The sequence below is a fragment of the Patella vulgata genome, chromosome 3 (genome assembly GCF_932274485.2).
Source record: "Patella vulgata chromosome 3, xgPatVulg1.2, whole genome shotgun sequence".
NCBI lineage: Eukaryota > Metazoa > Mollusca > Gastropoda > Patellidae > Patella > Patella vulgata.
In genome coordinates this window covers 55,773,826-55,799,948 of record NC_065881.2, presented here as the reverse complement: position 1 = coordinate 55,799,948, position 26,123 = coordinate 55,773,826, and the positions used below count along the sequence as shown (strand labels likewise).

Sequence of the window (26,123 nt, the reverse complement as noted above, 5' to 3'; positions counted from 1 at the left end):
GAGTCAAGTAAAGGCAAAATGGAGTTAATTAATCTTTGAAGAATATGTGTAGAGCCCTTGTGTAAATCGCGAATAACGTTATGGGTTTTAGTGGGGATATTTATTACAAGAGAAATGAAAAATAAAAGGAGTTATATGACCTTTGAGTTTTAGGGTTAAGTTCTGGCAGAAGAAGTGCCAGTATATTATATGCATTGCGCCTAAAAATCGCCAGAATTCGTGTAGGTGATTTTGATATAGTTTTTCGAGGAGGAATTAGGATAATTGGCTCGTTTACTTTGCGAGATTATCGAGCGAGTCAGTTATTTAGTATATTACAATTTCGTAATTTTTGCTTTAAAATTTAAAATACTATATATCTGCATGCGTTATGTATGTTGTTAGAAATGTTTAATCGATATTATGTCGTCTGCTCTCCTGTGTGCAAGTCACGTGGTGATTTGATAGATAAGAAATGAAATGAAATGGAGTTTAACGTCCTACTGTTCTGCTCCGAACTGGGCTAATAAAGACGGGCATACGCCATACAGTGTGCTATCTGTTACGTGCGCGCCAATGTGTACACGGGGCCTCGGTTTTTCGTTCCATCCGAACGACTAGACAGCTGTCCTCGTCTGGCTCTCTGTCCTGCATCACTGACGAGGGGGGACCACGCCGGAAAATTGATAGATAAGAGATATTTACTAAAACAATATACCGTTGGTTTATCAAATTAAAATGTTGAGTTTAGATAAAATTAGAATTGCACATGATAACAATTTGTTTATGTTGACGAGTAAAATTGTAGATTAATGATTTCAGGTCAAAAGGTTGATCTACTGCTTTAGAGTATGGTAATTATCTTAAAGAGACACGTTAAGGGTTTTTCCATTATTAAAGATACACTATGGCAGTTCTCACTATAATAGTTAAAAACTAGATAATGTAAAAGGAATTTGCTGAAAATTTCAGTCAAATTGATCCATTTTGAACCGAGAATTTAGCAATTGAATTTTCGGCCTAGCCTCGATCATCATTACTAAAGTCAGTACGATAAAAAACATAGCCTCGATTATCCATTTCATGATTAAATCTTGAATGAAATTTGAGCAGCAAATCGAATCCTAATCCAGTAAATATCGCAGGCTAGAGTTGATTATGATCTGGATAAGTTAATTAATGTCTAATTAATCAACCAAACATCAGAAGGGCTGATGGAAATTTTATAAAGTCGAGATAGATTTGTGATTAACGAGATAATCTCTGCTTCAAGAAAGGAAACGATTTATTGTTGAGACTTACGGTAGCTGAAACAGACCAATAGAAATCCAAGGCGCGAAAATGGTTTGCCAATGATACCAAATTGGGGATTCCTGACACAGAATTTAAAGTGAAAACAGAACTTTATAAATACTAATGTAGAGTTGTAATATTTTGGAATAAGGACATTTGAGTGTTTACTTAAAGATAATTATTATAGGACTTTGGAAGTGCGGTGAATAACTTTTTGAGGGCGATTGCATGCGACTTTTGATTTTTGATTATTTATGTTTTTCTTTTGGTTTTATTCTTAAGCGTTGGAAAATTAACTTTACAGCCCTAACTGATACGTGTTGGCCATATGTAATATTGGATGTTAATCGTATAGTAATCATATTTAGTTAATAGCCAAAAATATAGAAAATATACTGGTTATGTTGATACGTTAACTGAGCTATAGATTAATACACATGTTGGTCGTTTACATTTGTCTTTGTTATAAAACCTATATCATACTTGTTGACCAAATTAGGTAATAATACCTGCCGATATCCAGGGTATGGTGCATATCTACTCCATATTTGGAATTTAGCTGTTATCAGTCTATGACGTAAATCAGTTAGGGGTAGGCACCTATAAAAGACGGCTAGACATCATTGGATTCTTTAGAAGACCAGATATCATTGGATTCTTTAGAAGACCAGACATTATGCAAATTCTTTGGAAAATCAGCCTCGCATTGGTTTTTTTTAGAGGACTATTTCATGATGTAGTTGTTTCCCGAATTTAGTCACGCTGGTTAGACTTTTACAGGAGTTGGGGGTTGAGAGAAAGAGATATTAATTTTAAATATTGTAATGTAGACTATTGTGTAACTGTTGTGAAGAAAAAACTGTTAGTAAATGTCAAATTAATAATTTATACAACATTTCAGGCCCAAAGAAAGAATTTAAGAAAGTATGTTTAAGAAGAAAGAATTTCAACAATATTCGAGCCCGAGACAAAACTAGACAATCACATACCAAAAAAGATCTGCGGCAAGAGAGAATATGTCGGACGTCGGATGGGGTAAGCTTTTTGAAGGTTTTGGGCTTTCCATATCTGACCGACGACGTATATTGCTACAATCGCTGCAATTTCCAGAATGGCGTTATTTACGGCCAAGACATATTTAGATTTGAGTACCGAGAAAAATATTTTTGAATTCTTCTTTGTAAAGTGGTATGTTTTTGACATAAAATCATTAATGATTGTGAGAATAAAGTAATCATTATCGTTTAGAAGAATAACATCATGCTTAATTTATATATGAAACCAAAAACTATAGGAACTGTAATTTCACCTATTTTCTTCTAAACTTACACTAATTCCCAGTGGGGGTAAATTAACTCCAGCATGGGAACGCTTGCTCAAACCAGTACCTTTCCTTTATGAAACCCTTCCCACCAAGCGCATTGTATTTGGTGCATGGCGGTTCCTCTGAAATGTGCTTTATAACGATACGAGGATACTTGTCGAAACGCCGTGCTTATATAATAAACATAGAAAACTAGTGTTGTTCATTGTCAATATACTAGCTCTTAGTTAGACGGCGAATTAAGCCACCACCTGCTTGGTGCATGCGCAAATCCACCCGAACATGGACCAAGTAGTAGGCAATGGCACAGCCAGGCGTTCCTAGACCAAGTAGTAGGCAATGGCACAGCCAGGCGTTCCTAGTCAAAAGTGTTGTCATAGTTATATTCAATGACATCGTTTAGTGTAACTTTACCTCTACCTGCAATTTCCCAAATAGTATGTCGTTTGCCAATACCATACCTCAAAAGACAAGAACGGCAACATTTAAGACTTTTCGGTTTCATATGCAAACTAAGCATGACGCTATTCCTATAAATGATAATGATTACTTTATTCTCACAATCATTAATGATCCACGTTACTCTACTTTTCTAGTCAAAGGTTGGCCTCTTTTTTCAGTAACTTACTGTTCTCAATTCGCAGCCATTTTGAAGGGGTTAAAAAATATTGCCATTCCCTAGTCTATGGGCTGTCGCTGAGTAGTGCCCGGAATTTGAAATGGGTAGCTGCGCGACAATGGCTACTCGCCATGTGGGGCCAGACGTCCAGTTCTGACATCATACAGTGTAAATTGAAAGACATAAACGTCTCCCTGTCTTGGGGAAATCAGGCTATTAGGATTTCGGATTAAGAAAGGAAAATAAAAACTATTTAGGGGGGTATCTATACACATTTAATTTGTTTTAGTTAGTTACAAAATAATATTTTTAGTTAGACACGATTTAAAATTTACTGATAAGATTGTAATAATAAGACTATACAATATTGGTATTGAGAATAGAATACCAATACCCCCAGGTTTAAACTGCATATCTCCATTTAAAAAATAACTGTTGTGCCATTTTACAAGATGACTGAAAAAATGAACCAATCTAAGTCTACAAAATATTGAATTAAACCTACATGGTAAACACATACATGAATTAATAATTCAAATCCAATGAGCACTGATAAAAAGAGATTAATCAATCAGCACCTTGACTATGTTGACTTTAACCCTTTAGTGACACCAGGTGCCACTGTGGCCCATATCTAACTGTGTGGCTTTGACTTGTGTGCTCATTGATATGCTGAGGTAGAACAATAAATAACACTTATTATTTAACTTATTAATAAATCATGAATACCTACAATGCAATGATAAAGACACAATGGTTAAATACTACGGCAAATTGTACCTTGTGTGCGTTAAATTTCCCATAATCAATGCCGACAGTTCTAACACCACTATGATAAAAAAAAATGAGTACTGAACTCTAACAGAACATACACCCCATTGCCAGCAAATCTCATGAGCAGTCGGATAGAATCAATCGCCTGAAGTTTAGCAATGGATTCAATTATCATTGAGCCACAAATTGATTGCTTAGCATCAAATGAACAACCCATTTTATTAAACAATTGTTCCATGTGACAAGTTGGAATATGGTTGATAACTATGAAATAACCTACTGTCTGTTTCAGGAGATATTCTGACTCTCTAAAATTCCTCGCCATGTCTTAAGTTTTTAATTTAAACTGCCAAAACCTGGTGACATACCTGAAAGTATCACACCGTTGCTCTCTTCGTCAAGCCTTAACGCCTAGAGGTTTGATAAAATCCACTATTCTCATGTAAATTTCTCTTGTAAATGGTACTAGCTATAATTATTATTCATACAAAATATTTCTTTATCTCAATTTGGCCGATATACCTGGATAGCCCTCGTAAATAAGAAGAGCAAGACATGAACCGATTTTTGTACTGTTTTCCCGCAAATGTTATTTAACTTTAATATTTGTATTCGAAACATTTATATACACGTAGTTTTGAATTTTTGCCATTTCCGAGAAATAGGTAATTTTGTGGGAGTCACTTTTCAAAAGAATAAAATATTGTTCTATTTTCATGACATTTGCACCATTTGATGCCTACTGCGACTGTTCATTATTGTAACATTCTTGTCATTAGAAATGACGTCATTTTGGCAAAACTTGTACTTTTAACCTTTATTAAACAAACTTTTGTTTCAAATGTACCCGTTTTTTTATATTTAAATTTTAAATCTTTAATTCCACTCATCGAAAAGCACAAATCAATGCGAATATATAGATATCAAAATATAGTTTATAACTTGATGCAATTGTACAAAAGCACCTTTTTACGTTGTTTTGCTCAACACATCTATAGTGATTTTGAAAAACATACCCACCTTAAAGCAAACATTTAATAATAATGTTTACTAATTTCCTTTAAGTAATATTGTGCAGATGCACGATCAAGCACTTATCACAAAATTATTTCTTACATTAACCATTGGTCACTTTGTAAAGGTTCTACGCGTCAACATGCTTTCATACATGACCATTTCGCTTAAATTTTTAACAGGTGTGTCATGCTCATATGGGAATATATTAAATTGGCGTCAGTGTTAAAGGATAACTGGCACTGGTGAAACCCGTCATGACTCTATCGCAGTTATAGTTTTCTATAATTTACTGAGCTATTTCTAAACCCCTTTTTTTTTGCAAAATAAATGCCGATATTTTAATATCCCTCAAAGTTCATTGCATCATAGGCATTCATAGTATTGTATTGCTATCAAAAGGTACCCCACAGAACATTTATTGGACAACAGTTTCGCATAACGGTAATGAATAGTTTATTTTTGAGGTTTAGGCACGTAAAATGTTTCAGATATTAAGTTAGAAAAGACAAAAAAGCGAATCTTAGAAAATATAACCCCTAGAATAATTAATGGGGTGATGGCAATTCCAGGTATGTCACTAAATGTCAGCCGTTTTAATTCAATATTGAAGAAATGACAAGCAATTTTCTTGTCGTAGTGTCACCTGGAACAGACAGTAATGAGTAATACATATATAGTGTTCATCCTTAAAATATTAATATGCAAGGGCAATAACCATGATAATGCATTGATTTTCATGCAAATTCAACCATAATCATATCTATAATACATTTACATCCTTTATCATATGAAGTACCAAGCCAATAGTAAACTTATTTTATAAATTTTACTAGAACTGCAGCGTTTTTTTTTCAGGGTTCATCTGACTGTATGTCATATTTGATCAGAATGTTTTCAAGGGCAATAAGTCTGTAAATAATTGCAGATATGTGCTGATGTTTCGATTTTATGACAGTTTGAAAAAGATTTCATCATTTAACTTTTCTCTAAAACTTGTTCACATGAAAATATGAAAGGACAACGGTCTGGATAACAACAATATATATCAACATCAAAAACATTTAAAGTATCATCACAAGATTTACTTCAAATTAGAAAATGCATTTAATACCAATTGTTTTAATTAAAACAAAATATATAACGACAGTCCACTATTGTATTCTCGTGAAAAATATGAACCATATTTAACATACATGTCTGACTTTTCATTAAATTTTAGACCATCATCTTATTTCATGAATAAGATTCTTTGTAAAACCACATTTAACTTGACAGCCGCTCAAAACAATGGCTTTAAATTTACAGTCTAAATATCTTTTATATGATAATTTATTTAACAAGTTGTTGTAAAAGTCAGATTGTCCCTCAAAATTTACTATTACCTGTGATTTAAATTATAATTTAAAAATGAAATATGAAAATAATTTCAGTACCTAAATATTCATAAGATTTTAGTACAATATGACATTTTTAATAACCTTAACAGAAGAAAATCAAGTAAAAACGAATATGATATAATTAAAATCTAATCATCTAAAAATTCTAATTTAAATTAAAAAACTAAATCATTGTATACATAGCTTCTGAACAACCACTAAGCTAAATACTGAATTGACTAGCCTAAGTTGATTTGGACTATTTTTTGTCACCTTATGCATGAACATTTGCTTCGAAACCTACAAAAGGCTAAACATAATATAGGTTTATCTCATATTTTTTTACCAGACTTTTCGGATATCATTCATTACATTTTATAGACACAACTATAAGAGTTTTACATTTGAACCTTTATGAGAGGAGCATTTCATCATGGTTTTTATTAAACATACTCATATGGAGTGCTAGCTTTTAAGAGAGTAAATATCTGAACATGGTATATAAGGAGAGTGAACTGTGAGTAAAAGTGCTCACAAGCTATTTCTGACACTGGCTATAACTCTGGGAATAACTGATGAAATGCGATCTCTTGGATTTTTGGAGTGTCATTAAAATCACAATTTATGTTGAGGGTGAAAACTCCATGCATAATTGACAAACATTGTTCAAATCAAACTCATCCAAACTATGAATGCCAGACTAAATACAGTACCAAGTTTCTGTAGAAAATGTAAATGATCACACAAGAAGTATGGACTGACTAATAGACAGTAGTAACGATGATACAATACACATGTGAGCATAGAAAAATGCAACTATTAGCAAAAATGTAATCTTTTGACAAGGCCATATGTTATATATGCAATGGCTAAAATATTACCTTTATTAAACTTATCAGAAATGTATGACATAAAAAATATCAAAGAACACATTTCAATGGCTCTCTTAAGGTATACACATTACATTGGGGAAAAAAATGAACACTTTTGGTTAATGAGAGTTGAGCCCCTTTTTATCTTAGAAAAAAAAAATCTACAATCTATATTATTATATTTGCCATTGGGTTCTTCTATGTCATGATTTTGAGGTATTTCTATAGACTTTGTTAAGAAAATATTACCTCTGATATTTAAATATAAAACAATGTACATGAACGTAAGATAAATATTATAAGGACATAACACATCAAATATGAATTACCATACATGTTTTTCAAGGGTCTGGCAAACTAACAGTTTATAAAAAAAAAATCAATCAATAGGCTACAAGTAAATGCAATATAATTATCAATTTTATAATATTTACACTTCTGTCACCATATTATTTTATATACATCAACTAACAATAGGTGAAATATATTACATTAACAATAATGAACAGTTGCAAATTATATGTGTCTATTTGTCATCCTTTATTATCTGACAAATTCTGTGGCCATCCTTAGGTACCTGTTTTAAGTACTTGATCCTCAGAGATTCATTATGAACACAAAACTCTATATTTACTTTGTACAAAATATATCCTCTCATCACAAAACCTTCACAACCACTAGTTCTGAACAGCCCAGACTATCACCATTTACAACTGATTGTTCATGTACAACATTCCATCATATATGTCCTTTAAACCAGTCCATTTGGCTTAGTTTGTGCTTTATCACTAGATTTCTGGTCAATTTAATTAGGTACCATTAGGATTTTGAGTTTGTATTGTTATCTACTTCAATTGACTTAATAGGAAATTCCATCCTAATTTATATGATAAATGAACTGTGGTCAGGAAATACAAATTAATTGATCTACAAGATCAGGTTACATTTAACACTTTGAACAGCCACATTTACGAATAACTGGAAGTTCATAAATGTAATTAGTTCCATCTTGACAGAAAAGGCGAACTTTGCGTGTTTTGATCTTTTTTGGTTTACAGCACATTTTACCACAAGTACCCTCACATCGTCGATACTTTATTCTGGCTCTTGATGTACATTTTGTTTTTGGATCCGAGTAGGTATCTCGGAAAACAATTTCTCTACATGTTGGTGCTATAGAAAAACATAAAACAAATAATATTTATCAACTGGGAACATTTCAGAAAAGAATATGTCCATCGTTAAACATTTCTTTGGATTACAACAAACAACTATTATTTAAGATATTTGCCAGAATTCAAAAATGAAAAACAGAATCAAGCCAACAGTGAGACAGATGTCTCCTGCCTCAGTCCCAAAATAAGTAGATCATTTGCCAAAGCAAAAGAGGCTCTTCATGATCTCAGTCAAGGCATTCACCTAATGAACATCTTCATGTACATCAAGTTAGAATATTTTACCTCAATTAGAAGCAGAGGTATTATGTTCCAAAAAGTGTGAATGATGAACAAATAGATTGACAAACCAATTTTAGTAGACAATAATCAATTAACACCTTGAACATGAACAGCTTCAACCAGTCCACGATCTGGTACGTGCAGATATGCTTGGATATATTTCAATACGATCAACACAATTGCTACGACTGACCTCAAAGTATTGTTGGGATCAACATGATTACTCCACGATTAAAACCACAATTTCAATCGTAACATGAATCCTGATAGTGGAAACCTAGCATTAGATACAAGAACTGTTTCTACGACAAGCACCACAAGAAAGCAACTTTGTGGTGCCCAGAATACTAACAGCAGGCTGTGTGTTGGTCCAAGCGCATAACAAGTACTTATATGAGAACATATAATTAAAAAAGAACTTTGAATGGAGGAACATGTAGCATTGGTATAACAAGTTCTATTAAGATGTACCATGGAAAGATTTCTTAGGTACTTTATAAGATTTTGTACACAAAATCTTTTCAGTATCAAGCTTAAACCCCATAATATATTATTTAGACTTTATACAAAAATATATTTTGCTCACAAAGAAATAAATTAATACACAAATTTTTAACAGATAACTCTGTACAGTGGCAGCAGAATCATAATATTTGTTTAGAGGGGACCAAGGGGTGGTGGCCCTCCTTCAGGAACATTTTGAAAAATGGGGGGGGGGGGGGTCAATGTAACATTCAATTTCATCAGTTACATCAACCCCAACAAAGAGCTCAGATTCATACTTTTCAATGCAACAGATTGGTAAGTTAAGTTTTATACTGTTATTGAGGTGGTGGTGGGGGGGGGGCATCTGGATCTGTCACTGCCACTGACTCTGTGTAAAATAAACATATTATTAAAGGCTAGTTTCTATAGATCACTACTTAATATTAACAAAAGAAAAGAAAATTAAACAAGACCAAAACCAAATATGATGCACAGTATTAAATGGATGAAGGTAGGATAAATGAAAAAAATCTTACCACTGCAAAAACAAGAGCTAGGAAACTATTTCTAGAGGTCTGTTATTAACTAAATTAACAACAATGAAATGACAACATCAATGCAACTTGCCAGTAACAGAAAAACATTAAAATAATAATTTAAATTGTTAAACAGAGTTTAGTCATTTAATGCGACTTGATAGTTTTGTTATACATTTATAAGAATTTGGTATAATCAAGTTTCATTTAATACATTTCTTAATAGCATTATTTTAGGTTGTAAAAAGATTTCTTCACAATAATAATAATAATAATAACTAGATCTGCTAGGCAGATATGAAAGCTTTCATATTCACGGTCACTTCCTGTCACATGTCATAGGTTATATAATGAAACGTAGTGTGAAATAAAATCAGTGATTGTTTTCCATATAAATTTGTGTTTTTATATTATAAAGAATCTTAAAGAGAAAAAATAATTATTAAAACTCGCAAAGTTATAAGCTTAAATATAGCGAGAAATATTTCACACTGGCAAAAAAATAATCTGAAAAGTAAAAGAAAATAACTGAGACTTGTATTTCTGTAATCCGATGACTTCCAGTTCCAAAAGTTTCAGAAAAAAACAAGACGGATCAGCAAATACAATGAAAATGCTGGGAAAAATCTCCAAAATGGTGTGAAAAATGAAATGATATAATTTTGAATGGAACTTATATTTTTGGAATCAGATTGACCTCAGCTGTTCGAATATTTAGGTAAAATTTGTAAATTTTGAAAATTAAGGAAATAAATTGTCTTATAAACAATTTTGTCGGCACGAAAAAGGTCAAAGGCGAAATTCGAAATTTTCGAACATCAAAAATTCAACCCTGAGCCCGGGCTATCCAGAAATGTATTCATTTCGGATATAGGAGAGGTATTCTTCAAACTACGGTCTATTGTCTTCATTTTCACGTTCGTTAACATGGATTTTTAACTTTTTTCATATTTATTTCAAAATGGTGACCATCAGTTGATTGTGAACACATCAATAATTTCTTAGCTAGTACAGAAAAAAATTTCAAGGCATTCTGACCTACTTTTTTTCAATTTTCTTAAAACTTTGTCGTAAAATTCTGTGATTTCGGACTTGTAAAGTGTTTTGAAAATATATTCATTCCAAAGCCACAACCCATTAGTACACGGAGGCTAACCAGAAATGTATTAATTTCGGAAAAAGGAGATGAATACATGAAACTACAGCCTATTCCGAGTATTTCCAAGCTGTTAATGCAGATTTTTCACTTGTAAAAAAACTTTGTCAGCACGAAAAATGTCAAAGTGGAAATTCGAAATTTTGAATTTTTCAAATACTGTTTAGGCGCATTCACTGAGAATGATCTGTATCCAAACAATTTTAACTTCCACCTTGATCAACACAACTAATGAAGTCTGTTTGACCAAAGGTTATGCGAGGGAACATGTACTTGCATAAGGTCCGATAAGTATTTTGTAGCTAAGCCATTTACACACAGATATGTCAAAGATAGAATTTTGAAGATGATTCTTTCATTTATTGGAAGCCAATCGAGTGATTTGAGAACAGGAGTAATATGAGAGTATTTTGATGATCTGGTAGCAATTCAAGCTGTGGTATTTTGCACAAGTTGGCACTAGATGTTTCTACTAACAAGCTACTACAGTAGTCAACCCTCGAGAATACCAGAGATCATACAATCTATAATCATTATCTAGTAACATGTACATTGAGGGAAATAATCCTTTACGCTAATACAGCCTCCCAATTTTTTTTTTTAATGTCATCTTTTTAATTCCATATATTGACAACATTAGCTGTGCAAAACCATATCTGCAAATGTGAGTGAAAATCAAATTGTCCTTTGCAGATAAAATTTTAATTTGTGACCTGATAAGTATGTGAGAAATTATTCTTACTCGGATAAAAGTCTCTGTTTTTTGGTTTTTTTTAGAATCTAAGCTTTATCATTTTATCATTAAAACTTAATCATACTTTTTATACCAAATTCTTTTGTAAAACAAAATAATTTTGTAATTATAAATGTATTATTAGTATAAAATAACCTATCTACAGTAAAATACTATTGATGATACTACGGGTATATTAAATAACTTTTTCCATAATTTGTCAGAGAGCCATGGTTGTCAAGTGGTTATGAAAATGGACTCTTTAACTAGAATGCCTTGGGATCAAATCCCAGTCAGTTTTTATCATCTGAGGATTATTTGACAAATGAAGTAGTAAGAATTGCTAAAATACTGTCATAATCCATGGAAATGCACAAAAATGAGTTTGTCTGTGGTGTTTATGTTGTATGTATATCAGCTAGAGTAATGCAACACTTGTTCTTATAGCAATAATGTGAAAATAGATTTTTGGAACTAATAAGAAAAAGATCATAATTGTGTTTTGCTGGCGTTCAAAAGGCCCAATGAGTAACATCAGTAATAAGATGTTGAAGTAGTATCATCAATAGAAATATTATGTTTAATAATCTGACAAGTTGCTATTGAGATGAGAAAATGATATGCTCACGTTTGTCTTGGCCTTGAAGGAACCCCGCAAACTTACGTATGTTGCAAAATGTTCCAGAATAACCTCTTTTACACTTGCATCTATAGCCTGGTTTATTTTTACGCGGTTTACAACGGCCATTTTCACACTTATGATCTTGACAAGGATCAAACTGACAACCTGGTGATACTTTATGACTATCAGTTGCTGACAACAAATCTTGTTGTTTTCTGTTTATAAACACCTGACTAAAACAACCTAAAATATAACAATACATGGCATGACAACATAAAGCCCTTTACTTTTGAACATAACTGTTTTCAGGATTTTTTGTCAAAGTTTAAAGGGATATAAGTGGTTTTGGGTTTTCATTAGTTCGTTAGGAAAGCCATTTTTAATTTGACTTGTCTATACAGTTACATCGGAGATGTTCAAAGTAGACCCAAAATGAGACAACTGAGCTAAGCTATTGATGAGAAAACAGTGTTTTAAATTTCACTTAGGATATTTCTACCTTTAAAACTAACACCTTCTCTGATATGCCACTTTTTAAATGCTCTTGTATTGACATCTGCTGGTAATCCACCAAGAAACAGATCATCTTCCACTTCTAGATAATCTTGTGGACCTTGATTAACAACAGTTCTAGGGAAACCATCATAATCTATTTTCATGGTGAAGTTCTTCTGTTTGATCAGCATTTCTAAAGAATGAAGTTTACCATCATCTACACGTTTATAACTAAACATGGTAGATACTGGATAATTGCCCACATCAAAACTAACTCGTACTCGACCTCGAAATAGTTCCACAGCAACATGTTGATCCTGACCAGAATATAACAACACACCAGTTGAAGAATCCGTTTTAAACACAATAGTAATATTTACACCTCTCTTAAAATCTACATTTGGTAATTGAATATATGAGTCCTTTTCCTTAAAGGAAACGCTTGCCATCTTTTCACATTTTTTACCATCAAAACCTGTTGAAAATAGTAATTTAATATTAAATAATGTTTTAGAGATTTATATCATACTGTATGTATTTATTATATTAATAAAACTGTGAAATAATAAACAGATACAGAACTTAATGAATGAATACATTAAGATTAAGACAAAAATGGCAAATAAAACAAAGTAGTTCAATTTGATCTTGAAAATATCAGGAAGTAGACCAGACCCATCCCTGACAACCTATTTGATGCTGTCGAAGGCTATTAATAGCAATAATTTTACATATTTCAGCCGTGAATCCCTATTGGATTAATTCTTTAAAAGATTAGGGGATTTGTTTTTTTTTCTATTTCATATGGTAAATCATTGTGTATTGCATCATTAAGCCCGGCCCATACCGCTACGACTAGACACAAGCCGACAGGACTCAGCGTCTTGGGTAGTTGTAAAAAAAAATCGGGTCGCGCCTTTACTTCACTTGCCTACGACAGTACAAGTCCACACAGGCCCGACTCTCACAGATTATGCGTCGTGAGTTACGTCACTTCCCTCTAGCGAGTGATTCCAAAAGTAAACCGGAAGCATAAAAGTAGGACAATTGATCACGTCGTGTGAGTGTCCACACAAACACAATAAGTTACGACTGCAACCAACTGCATCCGACTACGATTGAACATGTTCAATCAGGCTGACGGGCCACGACGTGACGGAAATCGATTGAATTGTGGTCGTGGGACTGTCCACACTGCACTGATTATCTGAGACAAGACGTTGCGTTGGGTATAGTCTGGGCAAGTCGTGGCGGTATGGGCCAGGCTTTAAACATTAAAACTGTAGACATTAAAAATGAAGATGGTGATCCATATTTGGATTGTTTCAAAGACCACAACAAAACCTAAGTTTCTTTAACAATAAAAAATATACTAGCAAGCAATTGTCTTGAGTTTAGGTCTTTAGGTAGTTTGGCCAATCCAGAACATGAATGTAATACATGAATTGAAAAAAAGAAGATTTAAATTTGTCAAGTGTGACATTTGAAATTGTAGGAATATTCTAGACTTGATCGTCTTGAGCTCTTGCTGCTACAGCATTCATTTAATACTAAAGATAGGTTGCCAGGCCACTAAACATACGTACATAGCGGCTAAGTCATTGTCGATAATGAAACATTTATAATACACTAAAATCTGATTAAGAGTAACAACTAATTAAATAATTATCAGAAAATCATTAGAATTTGTTTGGCTTTTAGTTCTACTCCATGCCAACGTTTAGTATACGAAACATTTAATATCATGGATTTAGCTGTTTAATATACTTGTTCATCTCAAGACCTTAAACTCTGTGTATCAATCTAAAGTCAATCGGATGATAACTTCGGTCTCTAGAGCCTTTTCGTCTCATGGCCTTAAACACTGTGTTAATCAGATATCAACTTTAGCCTCTAGAGCATCCACAAGATTTTTCGAAGTGATCAAGGGCCATAACTTTGGCAGTAATTATCGAAAATCATTGTGAAAATCGATAGGATTCTTCGTCACATGAACTTAAACACTGTAAATTGTTGAAAATCGATAAGCTTCACTCGGCTTTTTCGTCTCATGACCTTAAACACCATGTATAAATTTAAAGTCAACTCTGGCAATAATTATCGGAAAAAATCGTTGAATATCAATAGGCTTCTTCGTCTCATGACCTTCAATAGGCTTTTTCATCTCATGACCTTAAATAATGTGTATAAATTTAAAGTCAATTGGATATTAGCTTTAGCCCCTAGAGCATCCTCAAGACATTTGAAAATCAATAGGTTTCTTCGCCTCATGACCTTAAACACTGTGTATAAATCCAAAGTCAATTGGATATTAACTTTAGCCTCTAGAGCGGCTGGACAGACAGCAAGACGGGTGCCATGACAATATACGACCACATTTCAATGTTGGCATATAAAAAGTGATAACAGTCTACTAAAGCAATGAGCAGACATGGTAATAAACATTTCAATGTGGAAATGAAAGGAAATATTTGAAAGCCAAATAAAGCCATATTGTGTACATGTATGTCACCAAATCATAGTGAGATACCATAAATAATTTAAAACATAAAACTTCTGGTTAATTTCTTAACCCTTTCAATGCTAGACGTAAATCCACTGCCTGTGCTAGACCCTTTTTTGAGGAAAAAAGGGAGGTTGGAACTGAATGCCTAGCAGTACTTATGGAAGCTTTTATGAAAAATCTTTTTGTCTGTTGGGATGGGCATGAGGTTGGGCTAAGAGGAAAAAATAGAATTTTGGAAATTTCCATAATAATGTAGTCACGTGACGTCATGGCGGCCATTTTGGATTTCTCATTTCACACTAAAGCTAACACGAAAACGAATTTTTCTCCATGAAATACTTAAAAGATACTGTTTTTTTTACTGGATTTTGATAAAGATATATAAAATGAACAAAAATATCAATAGCAGCCATGAGCAATGCCGCCGCGAACACGCGCATCACGTCTCCCGCTGCCATGACCACGTGCGGATTGCAATACCTTGTTTTTACTTTCACTTTCACTTTCATCCCCAAGTCCCATATCATTATCAATATAGTCAGTCAATAGATCTACACGTTCGGGAATCAGGAATTACCTACGTATTTTACGATCCAGCAGGCCAGCATTATTATCAATATCAGAATTATTGTCAGAATCTACTGCAGACACAGGGCTATCGTGTTCACATTGGGCTTGTTCATCATGCACGGGAGACATAGCTAGCCATGGGCGGAACGTCGCGCAACAAATCACACACTTCATAATACCAATCACTGTCCTGACTACTATCATTATCAAGTAACTGGAAACGAATTATGTGTATCACCCGCCTCGAAATTGTCCACATGTTGGTCAGCAAGACGTCATTCACGACTTCGTCGAGAGTGCATCGTCTACTTGCAGTTACGGTACTAATTTTAGCGAGGGCTTTACTGAGTACACGGTAATACCGGGTACGGGCATTTTACCGACATTTTATAATACCCGGTACTACCGGGTATACGCAGTGAAAGGGTTAAATCAGAACTAAAACACTGATCTCTGGCTAATATACATCTTTCAACATATGTTTTGCATATCAATTCATATGATATAATATAAAAATTTTTTAAAAAGAACATTGAATAAAACAAGCCAACAGACTAATGTTCCCTGCCTTATTTCCAAAATAAATAGATGACACTTAATAATTATTTGCACATTGCTTTTTATTCTGCCAAATAGTAGCAGAAAATGCTCATCATCGAACTTAGTCAAGGTATAATTGTAATGAAACCATAGCAGAGTTATTGTGTTCCAAGGTTTCAACCAATCAAATTACTTATCTCTGTTTGGCTCAAGCAGAAAATGTTCATTATCGAAATCAGTCAAGGCATTCGCCTAATAAACACATATTAGCTTAATCATCTAATAAACACATATACTAAGTTTGAACATTCTAGCTCAATTAGAAAGAGGGTTGAGTTATTATGTCTTAAAAAAGTGTGACAGACAGATGGCGGATCCCATCTTACAGTACCCTGCTTTCTTTGAAAAAAAAAAATAACTACAAGTTGGCAGCAACAGCTTAAACAAAGTAGCCACTAAAAATTGTAAGCAGATTGATGAAAGAAAATGTATTCTGGCACATGTATAAAGCAGCTATGTACAAGTGCAAAAAGTCCTTCATACTTTTGCTTCCATAAAGAAGACTGGGTAAGAATATAGTGTAGAACTAATCCATGACTTGGGGTGTTAACAATAATCTGATTTATGAAGTAGACATATTTTAGTACTTAGTCAATAATCTTTATTTTGTTCATGTTAATTTTAATAAAAATCAGATCATGCATCAACATATGGTACCTGATAAACTGTAAATGGGAATTCAAATGATTAATCAAGTTTTAATTTATTAGAAAGTAAGCTGAACAAAGCGACAAAATAGCAGAAAAACAGTTACTTGCAATCAACAGAAAATTTGTAAATAATTTGAAATGTATACAGAATCATCAAAGAAATGATGGTGTTCTACTTGACAAAGAAATAGCTGTATACCTCTTGACAAATTACAGTGTTTTATACTTGACAAAGAAATAGTTCTTGTTATAATAACTCAGCTAAATTGTGAGAGCAATGAGGAAAGCTGCCAGTTAAAGCAAGAGAATTACAACTGACTAGGGATCTTTTACTTGAACTGTGTACCTCATTAGTTTTATTTTAAGAGAAAATCAATATAAAATTCTACATTGGCACCATTAAAAAATTCTCAATAATTAGACTATCAAAGTAAATCTGATGAAATACGATAAGTTGTAAAAATTCTATACTGCAGTTTACATGTAGAGTATTACAACACAGATGTATGGACGGATATGTGGGTGAAGAAAGATAAGTGTATATAAGTAATAAAGATAGGTAAGCCATCTATATTAATAAAAATGTAATATATTATACAGCACTTTATAGATAGATAGCAAGAGTATCAAACAATGAGAATATTTTAGAAACTGAATTTGATGATTTCTTAAAATAAAAGATGAAAGTTATAATGAAGGCTATAAAGGGCTGTATAATTGTAGTAAGAAGCATGACAAAGCTTGTTAAATACCTGGTGCACATCTACACTGATAGTCAGTGGTTTCCATGGCACCACGTGGCATGAAGCAGACAGCATTATTCTGACAGTCGTGGTACTTGCAAACACTCGGCATGGACTGCCGATGCCAAAACTCTACAGAAAGAACTGGTGCGATCTCACAGTGTTGTCCTGAGTAACCAGTGGGACACATGCATGTGTAAGTATTAAAGCCATCCACGCAAGTAGCACCATTTTGACAGACATGGGACTTACAGTCGTCTATGTTAGAAGAACAATTCTTTCCTGTATAACCTGTTATACATTCACATCTGTAACAAATATCATTATAACAGTATACATTATCATACATTTCAATAGTTATATCATTATTATACACATCTTAATTATACTGACAGGCAATAAAAAATAAACACTTTTTTTTACATGATACACGTTTGAGAGATATAAGATGTTTTACGATCACATAAATGCACTGCAGATCAATTCTCTAAAGCACCAAAACAATGAATTTGAAAACTGAAAGTCACAATTTTATTATGGGTATTTAAAAATTTGGCTTTTAAAAATCTAGAATAACTTCTACAGTTCTCTGGAAGACGCAACTATACACATGAACACTGAGAATATACCATTGCTATAATTCAAGAGGGCATGAGTAGCAGAGCCGTCACACGAAGGTTTGGATACCATAACACTACCGTCCTGAGACTGGGCTATCATTTCCTGCAAATTGGATGCACCAGAGATCCATCAAGGTGTGACAATGCCTTGACAAGAGAGGCACTTTATACAGCAACATCTGCAGGATGGCACCCTGTTAGTCCACAAGGTTCATCGGTGATGCTGGTATTGAGTAGGCTCTGCCCGTCTTCATTCCAGACAACCTTATATTGAACAAATTTTGACTAAAATCTGTTAATGACTTTCGATTTGTACACCCTTTTGCCTATGTTTCACTTTCAAGTAATATTATCATGTTCTTGTATCAGTAAGCCTACACTGATGCTAACAATTATATTTTAGCTGGATTATGTCTCTACAACACTTTCAGTCAAATCACTGGTGCATTTTTATTGCATCTCAGTATATTATATAATGATCATACATAATATTCACATATTTCAAATGGCATGTCATCACTACACATTCGATATAGATTTCAAATTAGGAACACTGAACATCTGAAATTAGGTGTCTGTTGAAAATGAACATTCATTCAGAAGTATATATTATATACCTACTGACTTATTTTAGAAGTATATGTATACCTAGCTACTATAAATAACTACAACTATATACCTGTAATCTGTGTTCATACTAACACATGTAGCACCATTGAGACAATAATTAAAACCAGCTTTACAAAATGGTATCTTATTCTCACATCTTTTACCTAATATAAATAATGACAACTATTATAAACATGAAATAACAATAACAAAACATCATATCTTAAATTATATAGATTAACGCTTACATCACCAACCTAATATCTTGTTATTAAATAGGGCTGGGAAGAAGAGATTACAGGGAAGGCAACAAACATCCACATTGACGGCATGTGACATGCTTTGACTGCAGTACAGTGATCAAATATGTGTAGATGGCATTGATGTTTGAAATAGGGCTTGAAACTGTTATGAAAATGTATTATAAATCTGGTTACTTGAAGTAAAGTTTTGCACTTAAAAGGCCCGATTAACCAGATTGTAATACTAATAATTAATGATATAGATTGTAGTGATGTTCAAACTGAGAAGAGATTTTTAGTATTAAAACAATGTTTTGATTTCTGTTGATATCTGTTGACTAAAAGTAAACATAAAGTATTTCACAAGATCTACCAATCAGATAACTGATGTTCAAACAACAAGAATAATGAAGATCTTTGTAAGGTTTGATCTAATTAAACGAACCATAAGTACAGATTTTGCATTTGAAAAAAAAAACCAATCAGATTATAAAATAATATTTCACTATGAAAAATCATACCCGTAAAAGCTGGAGCACATCGACAAGAATAAGACATAATCTCATCAACACAGGTGGCATTATTTTGACACTTATTATTAACACAATCATCTATATTAGTTTCACATCTTTCACCTTTAAAACCATCTAAACAACTGCATCTGTAATAATAAAATATTTATTATATAACTATAAACAATCACACCTTTTCCAGAAGAAGCTGTGCACATTTGATATGAAGGAGAGATTAGACACACTTTCAGATATATAATAGTCGTAGCCTACATATATCACAACTTGATGTGTCTATATCTGCATAAACTATTATATATCTATGAGGATTGTGTATTCCCTGCTCAACAGAAGTACAACAGATTTGGTAGAATAATAGTTTAATATATAAGGTTTAAATGTTCATTTGACAAAGAGTTATTATAAGACCCGAAAGTCTGTTGTATCTCTGAGGGTAGACTATCCTCTATTCTCTACCTGCATCATTTTATGATCCAGTAGGGACAGAGAATAAATTGGTTTATCCGACCTCTTTCAAAGAGGCTCTTTGACTCATTCAGTGGAGTGTTGCAGATCCCCACCATATCCTAATCATTTATCTAGATACATGTAAACTAGACAGACATATCCATCTCCAAACTTGCTAACTTTTTAAAGTTTCTGAAGTTTACAATACACCAATAGTAATTACCAATTGTATTACCGATATTATGAGAGTATTGAGTAAAACCATACCTGAATCTACCATGTTCTAAAACCTCACAATTACCACCATTATTACAAGGATTACCAAAACAAGCATCTATCTGTCTTTCACATCTTTCACCATGAAACGCTGTGGTACATTCACATGTAAAGTTTTTAAATTCTACAGTATGACACGTACCTCCATTAGTACATGGATTTGTCATACACACATTACATTTCTCTGCAATCATTGGATCCAATGTTCCTATAATGGAGAATTAACAAATGACTCTCCATCAACTATGAGCTATGTAATAATTATATAATGTTCGTATCATTCAAGCCTAAATATATTATACATCTTCCATCTGTACAATTAAACATAAATAAATATATTCCAACTTACCTAAACATTCAAAATATTTGGATGGTGTGGTTAATAATAATTTATGTGTCATTTGTGGAGGTCCAATACACAGCGCTATACCAGGTTCAATAAAATCTGCCTTTATCCAATCTGACAGCCATTTTAAATTACAGTCACAATACATAGGATTTCCACCTAGAGCACTAAATAAATACAAAGTAGAAACCATATAACAGATATATTGTATATGACCAATAAACAAATATATTGTATATGACCAATAAACAAATATATTGTATATGACCAATAAACAAATTGTTGTATATGACCAATGACCAATAAACAAATACATTGTAAGATACGACTGATAAACAAATATATTGTATATCAAGGATAGACAAATATATTGTACATCAAGGATAAACAAATATATTGTATATGACTGATAAACAAATATATTGTATATGACTGATAAACAAATATATTGTATATGACTGATAAACAAATATATTGTATATGACTGATAAACAAATATATTGTATATCAAGGATAAACAAATATATTGTATTTCAAGGATAAACAAATATATTGTAAACAAATATTTTGTATATGGCCGAAAAACAGTGATGGGATTTTGCCCGTATATTCCGGACATGTCCGACACTATTTTCCAATCGTCCTAAATTGTCCGACCAGGAATATGCCCAATCAGACATCAAGACATGGTAAATAATATTCAAAATTCCAAAATTAATATAGTATACTGAGTGCATAACTACCACTCAACCCGATTATTGTTGATAATAGGCTGGATTGATTAGGTAATTAAGTAATCAACATATTTATCGTTTTATGCCGTCAATACACCTACCTTGATTAACTACTTAATCTGCCTTGATTGGCTGACTTAATTCTTTGTCGGACAATTCATCAATTCAATCCTGAACAGAAGTCATTGCTTCTCTTTGTCCAACTATATATCAATCCAATAAACTTAATCTATGTGATTAACCTGTGATTTCTCCATTGTCTCATGTTTTAATCTCCTTGATATCGGCCGTAGACATTAGTCATATATGTCACATATCCTAATAGTATATAACACCCAAAATCAATATACATTGCGTCCGATAACTTGTCTGTGATATTTCTTCAGTGGAAGGCGAAGTTAAATAAAGCTATTTCACACACACGCAAAATGAAAGTAGAAATCTCGCGAGACACGTGGAATTAAGAGGTGTAAACGTGCCAAATGTAATATGGCTGATGTCGGCAGAAAAGATTCTATTTTGATGGCATATTGTCAGATTTATAATCATATTTTGAATGGGGTTTATGTTTTTAAATAAATGTTGACGAATATTTCGATTGGAATTACGTAAGTAGTTACAGTAATTGTTTTTAGACGATAGCGTGTGCTTAGAGTCGAATGGGATTATTTAGCAGTTGGTGTCACTCACTCATTCTGTTACAGCGACGTTTACTACGGTTTAGGGCCAAATAGATTTCAGGATGTCATTTTTTTTTACCTTCTGTATATAAATCGAAATGGAGCATAAGACGAATGCCGGACTTTGCTGAAAAATATATCGACTTATGACCTGAAAAATACGGTAATTTTGGGGGAATTTGAAACCGGTACGGATGGGCAATAGTCGGCACGCTTTCATTCTATGGTATTATGATGTCATGTAATTTTTTAGGAATATTATCGACATAAATTTGAATTAAATATGAAAAATTACGAGGTGCATCTAATTTTTTTTTATTACGTATGAATTTGAATAATTTGTTGACACGTGATTCTTAATTGTGGTTTGAAAACGCCTGCTTAAATAACGATAAGAGTTATGTCCCTTTATTTTCGGGAAGAAAATGTCTGACAACTAAAATTTTGAAATCCCATCACTGCCGAAAAACATATATAATATTGTATATGACGATACACAAAATTAAGGTATTGTAAACATAATTATAAACAAAATTGTATATATAACTTACATGTGTCGTAGAGCTGTGAGGTCTTTAAATGATCCATAAGGAATGCTGGATATATTGTTTCCATGTAATGACCTGTAAAATTAAGATTCATTTTAATTGTAAGAAAATAAAAGTTTAACATCTGTCATGACTAACTGATGAATTATTATATTCTATTACTATTGCATAAATTAGTTATTCAAATATCAAGAGATCTTCATACTTACAAAATTCGAAGTTTTTCTAATGATTTAAAACTTGAAGCGGCTATGCACTGCAATTTGTTGTAACTTAAAATTCTGAAAATAAAATCTTCATTAAATTAAACGATCACATTTGACTGATTTACTTGAAACCATTATATAGTTTAATATTCAACCATTGAATGTGGCATTTTTCTGTGAGAAAAAGCAGAAGAACATCTTTGTTCACATTATTGACAATTTGATTTGATATTGTAAAACTGAACAACATTTTAAGATACTTACAATGTTTCTAAGTTTGTTAAATTGCTAAATACAGATTCTTGTAATGTAATCAATTTATTATGACTCAAATCCCTGTAACAAATAATACATTGAAATGAAGCTTATCATGAAAGATTTAGAAGAATTTAACTATTTCTAAGGCATTATCACACTAATAGTATATATAACTCTTTAAAACAATATTTATTTTGTTTGTTATTATATTAATATAAAAATGGGAAAGAAGATATTATAAAACAAGAAACAATTCAAGGAGTCATAATAGATATATCTCAGTGAATAAAACTGCTTATTGGTAATTCTATTTGGAAGCCTCCTAAATTAGTAAAGTACAGCCATAGTTTTGGGCAACTATTTGAAGTTATGAATTATCATTATTCAAAGAAATACAAATGCTCAGTTTGCAAACTGACAGTGAGTCTAAAATAACATCACACATGAGTAATACACCCATATGTGCATTATGTAACCCAGTCAAGCAATTTTGGTGACGGTATCTGAACAGCTCAATATTTTAAGCCAAAATTTTCAGGCAAAGTAAATGGGCGATTCCTGTGTGTGGTATGATTCAAAATTTGGGACTGTTAATTTAAGTTTGATATTGTAAAATTATTCTACTTACAATCTGTTTAATTTTGTTAATAAACCAATTTCATTTGGTATACGAATTATCGAGTTCACATCCAAATATCTACAAGATAAAAACAGAGTTGTGTCCCTTACAATAGTAAATCAAAATGGCTCTTAAAGGCCCATAATATCCAGTTTCATTGTTACAAGAAAACCACCAAATGTATGAAATATCTAATCCATAAGAAACATACATGAATGGTGATTATTATCAAAAATTCATCTGGTATCCACGTCAATGAAGGCCTTACAAACTACCAAGTCTAAAAGTGCCATTATCCATGTTTGAACATTCTACTGACACATGAGACGAACCAATTTTAATATATTCATCAGTTGATTTCTTTATCTTGGTTATCAAACTAACGTTTCAATATATTTTGGACGTTTGATATTGATGACATTATCAAAGTGGACATGACACTTTTGAGCTGAAACTAATCATCCATGTACATTTATTTATTTACTGGTATTTGTATTTTTTTGGGTGGATCCAAGATATACAAAATGATGTATTTGATAGTTTTAGAGAGATCATAAAACACAGATTTAGTGGTATAAATGTGAAAATAGTTTATGATTTCCTTTTTTATAATTGTGAGGGCCATATTCTATGAAAGTAAATGATAAAATTTTCAATGATTGTCAAGTGTGAAATGAAAAAATTCTACTTTTGAAATGAAATTTAATTTGTGTTTTTTTTTAAATCAAAAAATTATATTTCAAACAAGCTATATGTATAAAAACTACACATTTCTAAAATTTAAATACTCAATTAAGTAAGATAAAAAAAGAAATGATCTACTTACAATTCTGTTGTATCAAGTGGAATGTATTTAGGTATTTCAGTCAGTTCTTGACGACTACATCTAACAACAGTACCTTTACATGAACATTTAGGAGGACAATAAGCTCTAGGATCACAACTATTCTCTTCTGTAACTAATTAAATATAATAATACAATATAAAAAAAATCTTTTTTCAGAGATACTATCAAGACAATCATTAATTCAGTCATTTTTTCTAAGAAACTCAACTAGAATTTTCCCAATTTAAAAACCAGGGTGAGATCTTTTGTGTGTTTTATTTGATAGTCAATGATTGGGTTAAGAGAACTGAATTTCAGAATTTTCAACTGAGCATCCACATATCAGATAAGTGCTTATCATATAAGAATGTAAACAAAATCAGTCTTACTCATATTACTATCATGACAGCATCCAGGTATACCAACATTACATCCCACATCATTGTTTTCTACAAATATAAAATTATTGTTTTCTACAAATATAAAAACATTGCTACATATTTGGGGCAAAAATCATTGATTTTAGCAAAATATGTAAAACAATTTCGGAATTTGAAAAATAAAAAAATTGTGAATTATTACCTTCACAAACAAAGTCTTTTTCTTTTAGATCTTGTATAGGTGTATTTTTATGTATGTGTGGAGCGAAACACGTTGGTGTTCCTGTTATAACATTACGTTGTTTTAACCATTTAGATAACCATCCCAAATGACAATTACAGTTGAAAGGGTTGGCCATTAGATTTCTGAAATAAGGTAAAATTACACAGAGGATATTGCCTGTTATTTTTACAAATATTGTATTTATCTTATCAAGAGAGCTTTGAGGATTGATATTTCACATGTGGCTTTGCAACAAGTTCACAAGATGATATCACAAAATATAATTGATAAATTCTGACATTTCACAGATATTATGTAACAAAACATCTTTGTTCCACCATCTATCAATAAATAAACTTATAATATAAAAATAACTTTTAAGGTGAATAGTAACAATTATATAATTGCATATAGTAAGTGTTTTGATAAGATTCAAATTCCTCCTTTATTTATTCAATGCCTAAAGAAACATATTGCAGAAAACACAAATGATACGCCAACATTTTGCAAGAGATGGTTAGAGACCAAACTAAAAGAAAACCCCACAATTTTTTGTACTATCAGGGGCCATAATTCACGAAATTTGAACTCAACCGACATTACAGTGTAATGATGATATATTCGAAGGGTTTTTAAATCGGATAATAATTGTGACCTCTAGAGGGACTACAAGCTAAAAACTCAATTTTTCGTACAATCAGGAGCCATAATTCAGGAAGTTACGATCCACTATGTGCGAGTTTGGGTTACAAACATGCATTTCAAAAT

At 32.3% G+C, this 26,123-nt stretch overlaps 1 protein-coding gene across 1 annotated transcript in view; it reads right to left on the bottom strand.

The window, feature by feature from the left end:
- Positions 1–3,467: 3,467 nt before the first annotated feature.
- Positions 3,468–26,123, bottom strand: part of LOC126814911 (slit homolog 2 protein) — a 116,436-nt gene continuing 93,780 nt past the window's right edge. The window contains exons 23-37 of the mRNA XM_050540358.1: positions 25,335–25,498; positions 25,142–25,201; positions 24,753–24,885; positions 23,936–24,004; positions 23,314–23,385; positions 23,053–23,124; positions 22,847–22,918; positions 20,885–21,048; positions 20,527–20,743; positions 19,801–19,940; positions 19,108–19,201; positions 18,061–18,116; positions 12,744–13,214; positions 12,251–12,487; positions 3,468–8,427 (exon numbers count right to left, since the gene is read on the bottom strand). Of these exons, the coding sequence (XP_050396315.1) occupies positions 8,201–8,427; positions 12,251–12,487; positions 12,744–13,214; positions 18,061–18,116; positions 19,108–19,201; positions 19,801–19,940; positions 20,527–20,743; positions 20,885–21,048; positions 22,847–22,918; positions 23,053–23,124; positions 23,314–23,385; positions 23,936–24,004; positions 24,753–24,885; positions 25,142–25,201; positions 25,335–25,498 (2,248 nt within the window). The 3' untranslated portion in view covers positions 3,468–8,200. The remainder of the gene's footprint in view (positions 8,428–12,250; positions 12,488–12,743; positions 13,215–18,060; positions 18,117–19,107; positions 19,202–19,800; positions 19,941–20,526; positions 20,744–20,884; positions 21,049–22,846; positions 22,919–23,052; positions 23,125–23,313; positions 23,386–23,935; positions 24,005–24,752; positions 24,886–25,141; positions 25,202–25,334; positions 25,499–26,123) is intronic.